The sequence below is a fragment of the Lepidochelys kempii genome, chromosome 1, assembly GCF_965140265.1.
Source record: "Lepidochelys kempii isolate rLepKem1 chromosome 1, rLepKem1.hap2, whole genome shotgun sequence".
Classification (NCBI taxonomy): Eukaryota; Metazoa; Chordata; order Testudines; family Cheloniidae; genus Lepidochelys; species Lepidochelys kempii.
The window spans coordinates 11,541,267-11,557,082 of record NC_133256.1 but is presented as its reverse complement, the minus strand read 5'-3'; the positions used below and the strand labels follow the sequence as shown (position 1 = coordinate 11,557,082).

General features: G+C 53.7%; 1 protein-coding gene across 1 annotated transcript in view; it reads left to right on the top strand.

Annotated features, from left to right (window-relative positions):
- Window positions 1–15,816, top strand: part of ARHGEF17 (Rho guanine nucleotide exchange factor 17) — a 238,479-nt gene that overhangs the window by 206,062 nt on the left and 16,601 nt on the right. The window contains exons 8-16 of the mRNA XM_073329132.1: window positions 309–418; window positions 1,908–1,993; window positions 4,631–4,749; window positions 7,180–7,393; window positions 8,365–8,438; window positions 10,203–10,396; window positions 11,330–11,580; window positions 13,053–13,299; window positions 15,111–15,197. Of these exons, the coding sequence (XP_073185233.1) occupies window positions 309–418; window positions 1,908–1,993; window positions 4,631–4,749; window positions 7,180–7,393; window positions 8,365–8,438; window positions 10,203–10,396; window positions 11,330–11,580; window positions 13,053–13,299; window positions 15,111–15,197 (1,382 nt within the window). The remainder of the gene's footprint in view (window positions 1–308; window positions 419–1,907; window positions 1,994–4,630; window positions 4,750–7,179; window positions 7,394–8,364; window positions 8,439–10,202; window positions 10,397–11,329; window positions 11,581–13,052; window positions 13,300–15,110; window positions 15,198–15,816) is intronic.

Below are 15,816 nucleotides of genomic sequence, written 5' to 3'. Positions count from 1 at the left end.
AATGTCATCTTGGCCTCAAAAAGCAATATTGGGGCAACCATATTGTCTTGTCGGACAAACAAATCTGAGCTTGGCTCGCTCATGGACAAGCCATTTAAAAATATCTCTAGCCTGTACCCTGCAGTCCAGTGTCCATCGGGCAAGGGTGGGGGGTCAGAATCATCCTCTCATCCCCAGATCCTTCACTTTGATGCTGCATCAGCCAGAACCTGTTTTGCCTTTAAATGTGCTGCTTTTTTTTCTTTGTATTGCCATCACCTGGGTTTGGGGAGTGAAAGGGTTAATTCCCCCCGCTTGTTGCCATGCAGAAGGCAGTGGGTGGTAAGAAGGACCGTTCGCTCTTCCTCTTCACGGACCTGCTGGTTTGCACCACCCTGAAGCGCAAGTCGGGCTCTCTGCGCCGCAGCTCCGTGAGCCTGTGAGTAAACCAGCAATCGGCCTGGAGAGAGGGTCAGGGCTCGCCCAGTGCCTCTGCCTGCCACCGTGGGGATGGGGGCCACATGTGCACACCCAGAGACAGCTGCTTTCACCCCAACCCAACCACCCCAGGGCCCTGCCCTGAGTGGCAGGCAGTTTGGGACCAGCACCTGTGGTGTGTGGTGTTTCCTCTGCTAAGCCCGAACCCCTGGGCTGGTTCTGATCCAGCTTGGATTGTCTCTTTATAAGAATCCAAACACTGTCCAGACTGAAGGACCCCAATGGAGAACTGCCCTATGGACCGTGTTCTGTGGGTACCCAGGCCAGGCCATTGGCTCCAGTGGGGCAGCAGGGAAGAATTGGTCCCCATGTACTGTCCAAAGTCATCTGAGCCTCTTGCCCACTCCGGCCCGCACCCACCGATTTATTTGGAGCAGGGCAGGTCAACTGCACACGTGCCCTTCCCCAGCACAGACTGTCTCTAAACACACAGGACAGGCCCAATCCTGCGAGGGACTGAGCTCCATCACAACACCCAGGCCTTCAGTGATGGCAAGTTTGCCCAGGGCAGGGGTACAATGGCCCAGCCCTTCACAGTCACCGCTGTGCTGCGGGGGCTGGAGCTGGCTGGCACAGGGCAGAAAGTGGGCCAGGGTGGCTGGAGAGGGGGTGGGACCCAGCATTCTGGTTAGCCTGCCCTGGGGGTGGGGGATTCCTCTGGAGTCCCCCAGCAGAGCCCAGAGAGAATCCCTGTCTGTGGGTGCCAGGGGCTGTTGCAAGAGCCCCGCACCCCATACGTCTGTAGGGTGGGATCAGACCCACGGACTTCACAGTGCGTTGAGAACACTCAATGCCATGCAGAATTGGTCCCTATCTGCCCAACCAGGGATGTCAATTTCCCTTCCTCCTTGCTGTTTCCCTGTGGCTTCCATTCTCTCTCCCCCTTTCAGTCCCAGCACTCCCCACAGCTGGGCGTTTTGGGATCTATTTTGGGATCCGCGCACATCCCAAAATAGAAAGGGTGGCGTTTTGGCTCCCTGGGCGTTCTGCCCGCCACGCTGAGGCAGAGCAGGTCGATGGGCCTTGTGGGAGGTATGGGCTGGGGCCTGAGGCTTAACTCGGCTGGGACCCCCTGAAATGCTAAAGCCAAAGCCAGCCTTGTTCCCCATCCTGGTAATAAACCCCGGGAGCCAGACTCCAAACACCTGCATATCCACAGCAACATGCCCGGCCTGTGTGCTGTGCTCCCGTGAGCAGGCAGGGATGGGACCCAAACTCCCCGAAGTGCCGAGCATGAGAAAAGAGATGGGTGTGACGCACTCTGGGTTCATCCTGCCAAGACAGCCCAGCTGCTGGCCCTATTTTTAGGCCCGTGATCAGTTCCTGTGTTAATTGTTAATTGTGGCTCTCTTCAGCTTGCCACCCTCACCACCTAGTGGTCGCATTCAGGACTGCGCTCTGGGAATTCATTCATGTCTTTTCTTTTCCAGTTACACGGCTGCCAGTGTTATAGACATAGCCAGCAAGTACAAACTGCTCTGGAAACTGCCCCTGGAGGATGTCGACATTGTGAAAGGTCTGTACCGACATCATTTGTATCACAGCAGTGCCCGGAAGCCCCAGTCAAGATCAGAGCCCTGGTATGCTTCGCGTTGCACAAACGAACGAAAAGACAGCCTGTGCCCCGAAGTGCTTACAATATGCCACCTTTGGGAGCCTTTTCTCCGAGCCCCTGCCTGTTACACTGGCTCAGCAGCAAAGGGTCCCCCATCTGTTCTGTCCATGCTGAGCGAAGACACATCGAGTAGCTCCCCAATGTAAAGTGCTGTATTGTGCTGTGTTTAACAAAATTGTTACAGGGACAGATGCTGTGCTCAGCTGTTTTACAATAAACTTCAATAACATGAACATTTAAATAGCTGAGAAACAAGCCCTCGTGTCCCCCCCAGATGCTATAACTACCAAGCCCCATATAGCTCCAGAGATGCAACTTTTACTGGAGTGCTGGGCTCTATTTGTCGCACACTTCAGTATTCTCATAGGGATTTGCAGACGACTCACTCAGTTATTGAGTTAAATACTGGCTACCGATGTGCATCACTGCCCTCTGCTGTTTAGACTCAGAACTTCTTGACTGTGTGTCGTAAGCCCTCCACTGCCAGCAGCTAGTGGAGATTCTTCTTTAGCTCAAGTGGCAAATGCCTGTGCTTTCGAGGCAGGAGGATCTGAGTTCAGTTTCTGTGAAGTTCCCAGTAGCTGTGGTTTGCAGCTTAGCAACCCAGGGCATGCTACTGTATCTTTTCCTTAGCGATAGATGCATACAAAATAACTGAACCGTTCAGTGCATTTCATATTGGACTGCAGAAAGCAGTAGAAGATATAGCATTGGGAATGTCTATTATAGCCCCTCTACATATCGGAAATGTCAGCAGAGGACACAGCAGGTGGCCCAGCAAGTCTTTTCCATCTGTTATTTCTGTGATTCATGCATGTGTCAGGGCTCCTGTCCTCCTGCCCAGCACCGGCTAGTGCAGGGTGACCACTGTGTTCCAAACTGGGCCTCTTCTAGGGAGAACAGGAACAAAGGGCAAACTGTATAACAGACAGTGGGCCAGGGTCTCCCAGAAGGCCCGGGCCAGGCAGCAGGGGGCCGAAGGGGACACCTGGGCGCCACCCAGATTCTGAGCAGTTCCTGGAGCTGATGCAGACCCTGGAGTCTGCTCTAATGCTCAGCTATCCACAGGCTCCCCTGCAACCCGAAATAGCCAGAGCACACAGCACTCCAGCCACTCCCATCCTTGCCATGGCCCTGGGGAGACGGGGGGTGGAGTGGCAGGGAGGGGCCAGAATCTGGTCCTATAGCCCCTTTCAACCCTCATGAAAACAATCACAGGTTTTTGTGCCTCAAGGCCCCAGTCATCTCACCAGCACCCGGCCTGAGTAACTCAGCTAGCTATTAGGGGCCAGTCCGCCCCAGCCCGGGCCACAGGGTGGGAGTGGAGTTGCTCCCCAGGCCTTACCCTTGTGTAATTGCTTAGTAGCTGCTGCAGCCCTAGTGACTGGCTCCTCCTCAGAGTGGGTGGGTGGAAGGATTGGGGGAGTGGCTGGCCCTCCCTTGGCCAGGGCTCCTGATGGTGTAAACACATTAATCCCTTGGCGCCAGAGGGGGCATCGGCTCCTGCGTCAGTTTCTCTCAGGAAGCCCCCAAGCTCCAGCATCCGGGGACCAGTGCTGCAAGCGGGCCCAGGGCAGCTGTGGGGAGGCTACCTCACTCGGGAATGACTCACCAAGCCATGGGCCCTGATGACTCTAGCAGGGGCTCTGCCGCGTGGGAATCACTCCGTGCATGGGAACCCAGCCCTCACACTGAGCATAGCCAGCTGGCTGCTGTGTGCAGCAATGTTCTGCAGACAATGAGTGTGGGAGAAAGTGGGGGAGGAGTCGAGCTGCCTGATGCCCATCACAGCAGCCCTCCCAGAGGGCTTCACAACCCTGAAGTGCCCTGGCAGAAGGGATCTGTGAGCAGTAATGGCCTAGCCTCTCTGGGTTAAATTCATCCACGTGCAGTCCAGCACAGGGTTTGTGCCCCATCAGCTGACAGGCTGAACAAGCCCCTGGGGCCTGCATTTCCAGCTGATATTCATGATGCAGGCGTGCCCTCCTCCAGCTCCTGGATAATCCAATGGTCTCAGTGCAGACCTAAGTGGGCCTTTGCACTGGGGTGAATTTCACCCACTTAGCACAGCAGGCACCTCCAAGGGGCTGGAAGAGTATGTCCCAGTCCCAGCCCTGCAGAGCAGGGCAGCCCCAGAAGATCCCTAGCATGGGGTCGGGGTCAGCTGGCCCATTTGATTTATGTTGGTGGCCGGGCAGAGATGCAGCAGGGGGACAGGGGAGCCAGAGAAAGGGGGTTGCACCCTGAGGCCAGACAAGGCTGGGTCCGAGATCAGCTGTACAGAAGTTCTTGGTAGCCTAGCAGTCAGTGGGGGATGGGGTCTTATGTGACGCTAACAATATCAGCAGCTGGAGAACAGGAGGGGAGCTGGAGTGAGACCCGGGTGAGGCTCGGTTTGTATGTGGCAGTAGAGAATCCAGGGGGAGAAGGAATTAAATGAAACGTTGAGCGGGGGAAGTATTGGGATCCATCCTCCCCCACCCACCGTCTCAGCACAGCTGCTGCTTGATGTGCCCTGTCGCTCTGTTTGACACACAGGGGCTTCCCAGTCCACCAACCGCGAGAGCATCCAGAAAACGATCTGCCGCCTGGACGAGGACCTGAGCACACTGGGCCAAGTCAGCAAGCTCTCCGAGACCCTCAGCTTCCCCCACCAGGTGAGGGCAGGCTCCTCATGGGGACAGCCAGGGGCTGGGGGCTCCGGTTTAAACCATCTCCCAGGCTCATGGAATCAGCCCTGTCCGACCACTGCAGGGCCAGCTGGGCCCGAGATGACCCATCCTTGGGCACCCTAGAAATACTGCTCCTTGGGCCAGATCGCACCCAGAGTTTTTCAGAGAGGTTCTCAGCGGAGGGCCCGACCTGATCCCCCTACAAGGGCTCTCTCCATCTCCAAGCCATGCAGTGCTGAGCTCCCAGCCTGCTGTATGTTTGTATAAACCTTCCCAGCAGCTGCTTTGCCAAGCACTGCAGCCTCCTTCCTCGGCTGCGCTCGGCAGGCAGCACTAGTGCTTAAAGGGGATCTAAGCAGAGTCCCTCACCCCGTCTACCCTGCCAGCACCTGCAGCCCAGGGGCTATCCCAGGCCAAGGAGGGGCAGGGTTAATGGGCTATGCAGGAAAGGGGCCAGATAGGATTCTGATATGCCAGGGGGATGGGGGAGTGCTGCGGGATAGATTTAAAAGCCAGCAGGTACCTATTGTGATCATCCAGTCTGATCTCTACCCATACTGTCTGAGTGTGCCAAGTGACTGTATTGGGAATACTCGTAGAGCATGGTAAGTCAATATAAGCGAGGGTAAAAGGCTGTAGCTCATAGTGCCTGGGCACATACACAGCTCACAAGCAACTCATGGAGCAGTATTAACAGACTGACCCTCCCATGAAAGAAACCAGACTCCAGCCTGTACAGAGCTGCCTAGATGGCTTTAATCGTGAGGCTCTGATTAACACAATCCAGTGGCCCGCGGGGGACTGGGGTTTGTAACCTCTCTGATAGATATTTTTCCCTTGTTTGGTTTATGAAATTAGTAACTAAGGTCTTGTCTACTCTATTCTCCCTTTGTCTGACTGGAGAATGAGCAGGGTCTGACGTGAGACCTCAGCAGCTCAGGCAGGGAAGAAATCGGCGCAGTTCCATTGATTTTGGTGGAGCAACGCTGATTTACACCAGCGAGGGATCTGGCCCTTTTTGTGGCTTGTTTGTTTTTTACCCTCTGTCTAACCTGAACACCTGACAAACAGTGGGGAGAAAAGCCCTCGTTATTAAAGATCCAACAACGCACACCCTGCCCCATCCCTCTGCTAGTGGTTTAGAAAATTCCTGCTCCCGTTCTCTTGGTTCTCCAAGGAGACTTGCAGCAAAAACGGGAAAGACAAGACTTGAGGTGTGTGCTGTCTCCAATGTAAGAAACAAGCAAAAATCTTTTGAGCCTCTTTCTTTGTCCATCATAGAGAAGCAAAAAAAAAAAGGCCACAAGCCCCGTTTGTTTTTCCTAGATCAGCATTAAGGATGAGTATGATGATCAGAATTACAATAGGGGTTGTCTGCCATAACAGGGGACTCAATTCGAGATCCCTTCCGGTCCTATGTCCTGTCACAGTAGCGGTGTATAGAGACCCCAGTCCAGATCAGGGCTGTATTATCTCTACCGCTGGTGACTGCGCCTATCCCACAAGAACAAGCCGGGGGGCTGAGATTTCTGCCATTTGGGGCCACAGTCTGGTGAGACAAGCTCATGAGATTGTGGCCCCATCAGATCAGAACCTGCTCCGGGCATTGGGTGAGACCCTGGAACCTGAACTCCGGCTCCCCCCGCCCAGCCAAATCACGCTCAAATCTGCCATCCTCTGCCCATTTAGCGCTGCTTATGTTTGTACACTTTGCTCCACACTCCAGCTGTTAAGAGGCAGCTTCTTCATCCCCACTCTGATGACAGGTGACTGCTCCTTGAACGCCAGCCACTGTGGCACGTTAGCCCCCACTTATATTCACCCTCATTAGACCCAATCAGACCCTGATTCCCAGGGGAGGCTGGTGTTGCTAGGGGCAGCATGGCAGTCCCCAGGTTCTGATGCTGAATTTGGCATCATCATCTGGCACCTCGATTACCGCAGCATCCTTCTCTCTGGCCTGGAGGAATGTGATCCTGTCCCCTCATAGCCGCTGCTGCATTTCCTTCACCTGTCGCTTTGCCCCCTCTTTGAGCCCCTTTGCAGGCTCCCCTTTCTCTGTCACATCGAACGTAAGCACCTTGTCTTCCCTTCCAAGGCCCTTCACAGTCAGTCCCCAACCTCCCCCATCAGCTGTGGATGAGCAGTGAGAGGCAGTCCCTGCCCAAAACAGCGACACCCTATAGGGACAGGAAAGGAGCACTGTCACCCTTTTTTACACATGGGGACTTGAGGCACAGAAAGGCTGAGTGACGCGCTCAAGATCCCTCAGGAAATCTGTGGCAGAGCTGGGAGTTAAACCCTCATCTTCTAGGTCCCCATTCACCACCTCAACCACAAGACCATCCTTCCTCCCTGAAGCCCGCTTCCCCTCCAGATTAAAAATGCTCTTCCCGTTCCTGTGTGCGTCCCCAGAGCCTGGATGACGTCATCAAAGACCTGATGGCCGCCATACACCGGGAGCTGGCAGAGAAGCAGTCCCTCTCCTTCACCATGTCCTTCCCGCCCAACAAAGTGGAGCTCACCACCACCAAAGCCGATGGCACCGAGTCCTTCATCTTCGAGTTCCCCAACCCCGACGCACGGCACAGCTTTGAGCAGGCCTTCGAGGACACCAAGAAGAAACTGGGTAACTAGCTCCGCAAATGGGGTCCTGATGTGATCCCCACTAAATGCCGTAGGAAGATTCCCATTGATATCAGTGGGAGTTGTTCTCAGGGCTCCAGTTAGGGTATTATCCCTGAGAATCAGTCCTTCCTTGGCTAGGGAGCTTGCTAAGCAGGGGCTGGCTGGGTCACTTCTGGGCTGGGAGACTGCCAAGGAAAACCCTAGCTGCTGCAGAAAATTCCACTGATAATCTATCAGGTGGCACTCTTCCTTCTGTGTCTATCAAAGCCCCAGTGTGGTGTTGGGGAGGTGCTAAATCAGTCGTTCTCAAACTTTTGTTCTGGTGACCCTTTTCACATAGCAAGCCTCTGAGTGTGACCCCCTAAATAAATTAAAAACACTTTTTTATATATCTAACACCATTATAAATGCTGGAGGCAAAGTGGGGTTTGAGACGGAGGCTGACAGCTTGCGACCCCCCATGTAATAACCTTGCGACCCCTTGAGAGGTCCCGACCTCCAGTTTGAGAACCCCTGTGCTAAATGAAATTGACTGGTCATTGAAAGATCCCAAGACATGTTTTGCTCAGAGAGGGGGTGTTATCCTTTGTGCCTTAGAATCATAAACCCATGGAGTTAGACAAGATCACAAGGGTCATCTAGTCTAACCCCCTGCCAAGATGCAGGATTTAGCCAAATTCCAGTTTGGTAAAAGACATGCTACCCAGCTCATCTGCCGTTTCAGCTGAACACGGTATTTTCGACTTCCTGCACTAACCCATTGCCCGGTGGTGTTGTGCGCTGTTAAGCAACTGCGGCGTTCCACCCCAGAGGTGGCTGCATTTCAGCGGTGGGTGTTGTGGTCCCTGTCTCTATGCTGTGCAAAGCCTTCTGGCCTGGGGCATTTGCTGCGGTCTGAAATTACTGCTATTGACTGCTATAGCCACAGGCTCGCTGACCTAGCTTTTCTTGTCTTTCTTTTCCTGTGTCCAGCTTCTCACAAAAATTGCCTGGACCCGGAATTCCTGAAGGCGATCCCGATTATGAAGACACGCAGTGGGATGCAAGTACGTTGGCCTTTGATAACGAGACCTACAGAGTTTGCTCAGTTCCCTTCCCCTTGTCCCCGAGCTCCCTCCCACACCTCTGGTGTAGCATTAACCCACTGCGTTGTAGAGAAGAGCCTGAACCACACCCCACATCTGAATTTTGGGGTGTCCGGGATCTGAGTCCAGATTGGGATTTCAAACGCCAGAGTTTGAGGCTCTTTAGAGCGGTGGGATTGGTGTGGCCCATTATGGGCATAGGCCCTTGGAGTGAATGGAAAGACTCCAACTGACTTCAGTGAGCTTTAGGTTGGGCCCATAAGGGCTACCTGTAAAATTGGATTCAGATCCCAAACCTCTCTGTGTCCTGGTCTGGGTTTGGCTGTTAGTCTCTACTATACCTGATCCCTATTTCCACTCCCCCCACCCCCACCACCATCACCTGGTGCCCGAGAGCAAGATGCTGCTTGTTGTGGGGACCAGTGCAGGCCCGAGCGCTCTGTGTTGTTTCCAGAGACAAAAGCTGCCGCCCACTGGCCTTGATCTGCAGAGGCGTGTTCCTATGGGAACCCAAAGGTCACATCAAGCCCCAGTTTCATGCAGTTCCTGCAGGCTGACAAGAACAGGCCCTTAAGTCTTTTACCCAGCCAGAAACCCACGCCCCTTCCTTAACACAGGTCACCCCGGCCTGCTGGGTGGGGTGCGTCACTGGCTGTAGGTGCAGAGAAGCAGGGGCTGTTCTTTCTTCGTGGGATCCTCGTGCTGATCTGACAGCCCTCTGTCTGCACAGGGCAGATGCAGGACAGCCGAGGGCAAGCCACGCATGCCCTCGCCACCCTGCCAGCTGTTTTAAAGCCCCTGGCCCTGCTTTGCAGAGCAACCAGGTGATGCCAGCTGTGACTGCGTTTGCTTTGCGCTGTGGATACCTGTCTGCAGGGCTCGGGACTGTTGTATGCTCAGGTTACTGGGCTCTCCACAAAATCAGTGCAGCAAGGTGTGTCACGGGATCGCAGCTGCACGGCAGGTGCTCTCCCGCAGGGCTGAGGAAGCTCCCCACCGAATACGTGCAGGGCTCAGCCTCAGACGTGGGAGGGAGGCTTTGGTGCTGTCTTCTCTTTGGTTGTGACGAAGTTCTAGCCAGGGATCCGGAGACATCACTGCACATCACTGGAACAATACTAACGCCCCCGTTCTGTGGGACGGAGAGTGGCTCCTGGGGTGGCAAAACAGGCTAGTGCCCTCACAGTGGAAATATTGGGGGGCAGATCTATGTTTCTGCCCCCCCAATATCACACGGAAGTGAGAGCAGGACCCGACTACATTCCCCCCTGCATGCATGCACCAGGGAAGTGGGGTCTTCTCCTCGTTAGAGGTCCTGGGACATTTTTCCAGAGGCATGGGGGTATTAGCCCTGGTGTCCTGGCCAAATTCCATTGCATTGTACATCTCTAATTTCCCCTGCAGTTTGGATTGGCAACGGTATTCTTCTTCACCTCCTGTCCTAAACCATAGGGTGGTGTTTTAGTGAGGTGTTAAGCAGCTGCTATGTTCCACCCCACAGGTGGCTGCATGCCAGCGGTGACAAGTGTGTATCATTTGGGATGAACCGTACTATTGAAAAGGAAACTGGTTTTATTCAAACCAAGAGAGAGAGCGCGTCCTCTATCCTGTGCCCTCCTTCCCTCCTTTGCCCCCGGCCCGGCTGCTTTGAGACGTTCATCATGAAGGCCTTTCAGTACAATTTAAAAATGACCTGAAACTTCCTTGTCTTTTGCCCCCTTCCAGTTCTCTTGTGCTTCTCCCAGTCACAGCAGCCCCGAGAACGCCTACGAGGTGTGGGTGTGTAACAGCGACGGCTACGTGGGGCAGGTCTGCCTTCTCAGCATCAAGAAGGAGCCCACAGTGGAGGCCTGCATAGCGGTGTGCTCGGCCAGGATCCTCTGCATCGCTGCTGTGCCGGGCCTCAAGAGAAGCTTCAGGTACAAGATGCCAGCGCATCCGGGGCTGGAAGGAAACAGGGACTGATGCGGGGATGGACTCAGGACCCCGGCACCATAGGAGCAGGCTTAGTGCTGGGTATCTGCCCGGGAGAGGAAGGGGACACAGGGGACACCACTGAGGCCTGTGAGTGCATGAGGCATCAGAAACAAAGAGGAGGTTCCTAGGATAGCTGTGAGGAGAGGCAGGCTGGCCCAGTGGTCAGGTGCTAGCCTGGGACTCAGGAGAGCAGCATTCCAGTCTCTTCTCTGCCCCAGGCTTCTTGTTTTAATAGGAGTTGGATGCCTGTTAAAACCCAGGCCTTAGTCTCTACACACCCTGGTTCCCCAGCTGTCCAGTGGGGATACTCACACTGCTCTACCTCACAAGATAAACACATCAGAGACGGGGAGGCATTCAGATAGTTCAGGGGTCCCAGAGCCTGGGCTCCGGACCAAGCCCGGACATCTCCACTGCAACTTTACAGCCCTGCAGCCCTGTGAGCCCAAGTCAGCCAGCCTGGGTCGGCCGCTAGTGTAGAGGTACATAAGATGGGTTCCACGTGCTGGAAGTACTTGCCCTTCAACCTACAGCACCATGCTTTACGGACATGCCACTTCTGATCTTTTGTGATGATTTGAAACATTTTGTGAGTCCTGGCTGTCTCTGGCCCAAGGCAATAGGGCATCTGGCTTTCTAGGCAGAGGGGAAGAGGGAGATAGCAGACATCAGTTGTTATTAAAGCTCCAGTGTAGATTTTCTGCAATATGCGGCATATAATAGAAGTGTTTGGGATTTAATCCTTACAGCAACCCCTCTTCTTATCCCCATTTTAAAGATGGGCAAACTGAGGCACAGTGGCTTTCCTAATGCACAGGACAAGTCAGTAGCAGAGCTAGGATTAGGATTACATCAGCTTGTCACTCTAATAACAGGGAGCATCCCGAGTCCCTGGTGAGTCCAACCTCCGAACCGGCTCCTTCGGCGCTGGATGACTCCGGGCCCCAGCAGTGCCTACACATCTCCATCTCCGGCTCCTCGATAGAGCTCTCTGAGCCCATGGACAGCGCCAACAGGGAGCTGATGCCTTTTGACAGCGACGATACAGACGATGAGTCCTCTCCAAGCCCATCAGGCACACTCCAGAGCCAGGCCAGCCACTCCACCATCTCCTCTAGCTTTGGAAGTGAGTCATCAATTCTTAGGCCACTAAATGACTGAGCCCTGCTATTATGGGGGAGCTGGTAGTGACCCTAACACTTTCCATGAAAAGGATTCTTGTGACCTTTTCTTAGAGAAGCTCTCGCACCGTCATTAATTGCATCAGGCCTTTGATATTCGGCAAGAGAAAGCCCTCAGACTAGAGGGGTGCCTTTTCTTTGTCCCACGAAAATCCATTCAACTTTGGCTGAGCTATAAACCATCAAATCGCCATTCCCTTTGCTGGCTTGCGTTTCTCAGGGAAATCTTGTTGCAGTCACTAATAATCGAATTTGTTTTCACTTTTTTTCTTTTAAAAACAAACTCTAGGAAATGACATACAAGAAAATGACGTTAAGAGGTCGTTATTAAGGTTGCAAAATCAAGCACTCGCTAGTTTAGAGATGCTAGAATTGTTCAGCCACTTTGTGTGTATGCATTATGATACAGTCTTTAATTAGGTAATCAAGTACTACTTTTTCCCATAGGATCCCTGCCTCATTCAGTGCACAAGATTGACGCACAGGGGGCAGAATGAGGCTGCACTGGAAACTGTGTATATGGCATTTTCCTAACTTCTAAGTGCTTGACTTTGCAACCTGAACAATGTTCTTTGTATGTTGTTTTTTAATATGTAATAAATGTCCATGTCTGCAGTGCTTTTGTAGCCATGTTGGTCCCGGAATATGAGAGAGACCGGGTAGGTGAGGTCATGTATTTGATTGAACCAGCTTTTGATGCTGGAAGGCGCTTTCGAGCTATACAGAACCAGAGTGTCTTCTCCAGTCCTGAGGAAGAGCTCTCTGGAGCTCGAAAGCTTGTCCCTCCCACCCACATAATTTGGTCCAATAAAAGGTATTAACCTCACCCACCTTGTCTCTCATCCAGATATTGGAAATATTTTACATGTATATTTAATATAGCGCTAATCTTGGTGTCCTGACTGCAGTAGGACCAGGATTTGGATTCTGATTTCCAGTATAAATCCAGTGCAACTCCACTAAGTAAATGGATTTACTCTGAATTTGGGTCGGTGCCTTTGAGAACAGAATCTGTCACCCTCTGCAGAAGGTTTGGGGATTGCTCCTACAGGATGAAAAGTGCCATGGAAATGTGAGATACTAGAAAATGCTGAAAGTCCCGGTGCCTTTTGTTATGTAACTTGTCCTGGGCTCCCATCAGAGGGCACTAACCACTGTGCTATTCAGCTACAGTATGAAACATCCCAGGTCAAACTCTGCCCTCAGCTGCACTAGTGTAGGTCCATAGTACCTCCGTCTGGTGCCTAGACACCGTGGTGATGGGTGCAAGAGAAATTCTTTGAAATAGATTAGGTTAAACCAGAGTCGACTAGATTGGGTTCAGTGGGAATGAGCAAGTTAATCCAGAATCACACTGATCAGAATCTGATCCTAAAACCTCCTGGTTTGTGTGTTCCTGTCACCTTTCCTTGTCCAGATGAAGAGATCCCCAGCTCCAAAGATGTGGCAGCTGAAACCACCAGCTCAGAGGAGGAGCAGGACCCAGGCTTCCTTCCCATCTCCAGCACCTTCAGCCAGAACAGGAATAGCGAGAGCCCCATGGATGGGCGGGCGATGAGGAGGTCAAGCCGAGGGTCCTTCACGAGGGGCAGCTTGGAGGACCTGCTGAGCATAGATCCTGAGGCGTATCAGAGCTCAATGTGGCTGGGCACAGAGGATGGCTGGTGGGTCAGCTAGGAGCAGGCAGAGTATTGGAAAAGGGGTGGGTGGTGGCTTGGCGGATGTCACCTGATCCTGCCGGCCTGCATGCAAACATTGCTGAGCCGACTTCCTTTGGTAGCCTCTGTAATGGATGGCTGTGCTGGAGTGAAGCTGCCGATACGGGCATTATTGGCAGGGGGACTCTTAGCACGCTGGGAACAGGGGGGAAGATGTGACAAAGGAGGGGATTCAGGTACTCTCTGGGGTAAACCCTGAGAACAGAGGGAGGTGGAGAAAAGAATGTCCACTCAGTGCTTGTGGAGACGCCAAGCCAAACACCAGCCTGGTGTCAGCAGATGCAGCTGCATTGGTTTATTTGGCATTGTACCCGTTGGCACTGGGAGGATCTCATCAAATCCTGGTGAGCCATATTCTGCGCTGAACAGGTGGGCCAGGCCTCTTAAATCCACCTGGTTAAATGTCCACCTACCACCACATACGGCACACATGGGCATGCACATGTAAGTGCCCCCACACACAAACACAGGCACGGCATCGTGCCCACATGCCCACCATACCCACACACAGGATCTGGTAGGGTGGCTCCTTCTGGCCTTAAACTCTGTGACTGTGTGTCCATCCCTCCATGCACAGCCTCCTCCCCTCCCCTTCCCTCCCCTCCCAACACACACACGCACCTTTTGTGCACACAATCGAGGCCCACACAAGCCTGAAGAAGAGAATGGAAATGTCTGAAAACCCTCGCACTGAGGCACGGCCCTGCACCCCAGGGCTGGGAGGCGGCTCACACTTTTGTGTTGGTGTCAGTGGCCCAGGCGTTTGAGCTGACACTTTTGCTGGGCCATTTGCAGGCCCTGAGGAGCTGAGATGGCACAAGAGCTGGTTTTCTGAAGGTCTTCCCCAGCCAGCTCGAGGCTGCCTTGCTCATTGTCCTGGCCCATAAACACAAACACTTCTGCCTGCACACACCCCTCGTACGTACATAGACACTGCACTGCCCACTCACACCAGGTGAATGGGGGCTCAGCCCCCTCAGCACCAAAAGCTCCAGCCCCTGCCATGTGAGTGAAGAGAAATGCCGTGTGGGTCCTTGATGTGGAGGCCACTCGAGGGCGACCTAAGTACAACGCATGCGCACCACACAGTCAACCTGTGGAACTCATTGCAAGGGGATGTTATGAAGGCCAAAACTATAACTGGATTCAAAAAAGAACTAGATAAGTTCATGGAGGATCGGTCCATCCATGGCTATTAGCCAAGATGGTCAGGGGCGGAACCCCGTGCTCTGGGCGTCCATAGCCTTTGGCTGTGTGATGGTGGGACTGGACAACAGGGGATGGATCACTCGATAATTGCCCTGTTCTGTTCATTCCCTCTCTAGCACCTGGCATTGGCCACTGTCGGAAGACAGGATACTGGGCTAGATGGGCCATTGGTCCGACCCAGTCTGGCCGTTCTTATGTTCTAACCCCTTAAGCAAGCCTTATAAAGGGTGGAACTCACACACACACCAGCCAGTGCATTCCAGTGTCACCCAGTGCTGCGTGCTCCAGAGAGCTGGGAGCCAGTGCTAGGGAGGCTTGTGAATGAGGCCTTTCCCAGCTGCCCCGCGGGTGAGCTTTGCTGCCCTGGTGCTGGTGCCAGTGGAGAAGGAAGGGGAAACTGAGGCTGAGCAGACCTACAGAGTGCGTTTCCAACAAAGCGTTGGGATTTGATGTGACCAGAGCTGCCTCCCGTTTCCCTGTGCCGGGTCAGGGAGCCCGTTCCATCAGCCACAGCAGAGGGCTCTCAGCTGACTCCCTTTGTTTCCTAGCATCCATGTGTACCAGTCCTCAGACAACATCCGCAACCGGAAGAACAGCATGAAGATGCAGCACTCGGCCGCCGTCATGTGCATCTTGTGAGTGGTACACGGCACGAGGCATCAGCTCCTGCCAGGGCCCTGCCTAGGCCTCGGGGGGTACATCTACACAGCAGTTAGACACCTGCGGCCGGCCCGGGCCAGCTGACTTGGGCTAAGGAGCTGTTTAACTGCAGCGTAGCCTTTCACACTTGGGCTGCAGGCCAAGCTCTGGGACCCTGCCACCTTGCAGGGCCCTAGGGCCCAGGCTCCAGGCCGAGCCTGAACCTCTGCCCCGCAACTCAACAGCCCCTTCGCCTGAATCAGCTGGCATGGGCCAGCCACGGTGTCTAATTGATATGTCTAGGTGTCACCATGATCTCAATAGTAACTAATACAGAGCATAGATGGCCTCAGGGTAAAGGCACTTGAGAGGACCTGGGTTCAGTGCCTGGTTCTGCCACAGACTGCCTGTGGCACCTCAGGCAAGTCACAGCCTCGCTCTGTGCCTCGGTTTCCCCAGCTGTCCAGCAAGGTTAGCACGCCTTCCTTTGTCGGCTTATGTATTCAGACTGTACCGCCTTTGGGGCAGGGACTGTTTCTTGTGCAGTCCCTGGTACAGCGGGGCCTGGATCTCAATTGAAGCCGATGTGTGGGGAGGGTGGGCGCTGGAGCTGTA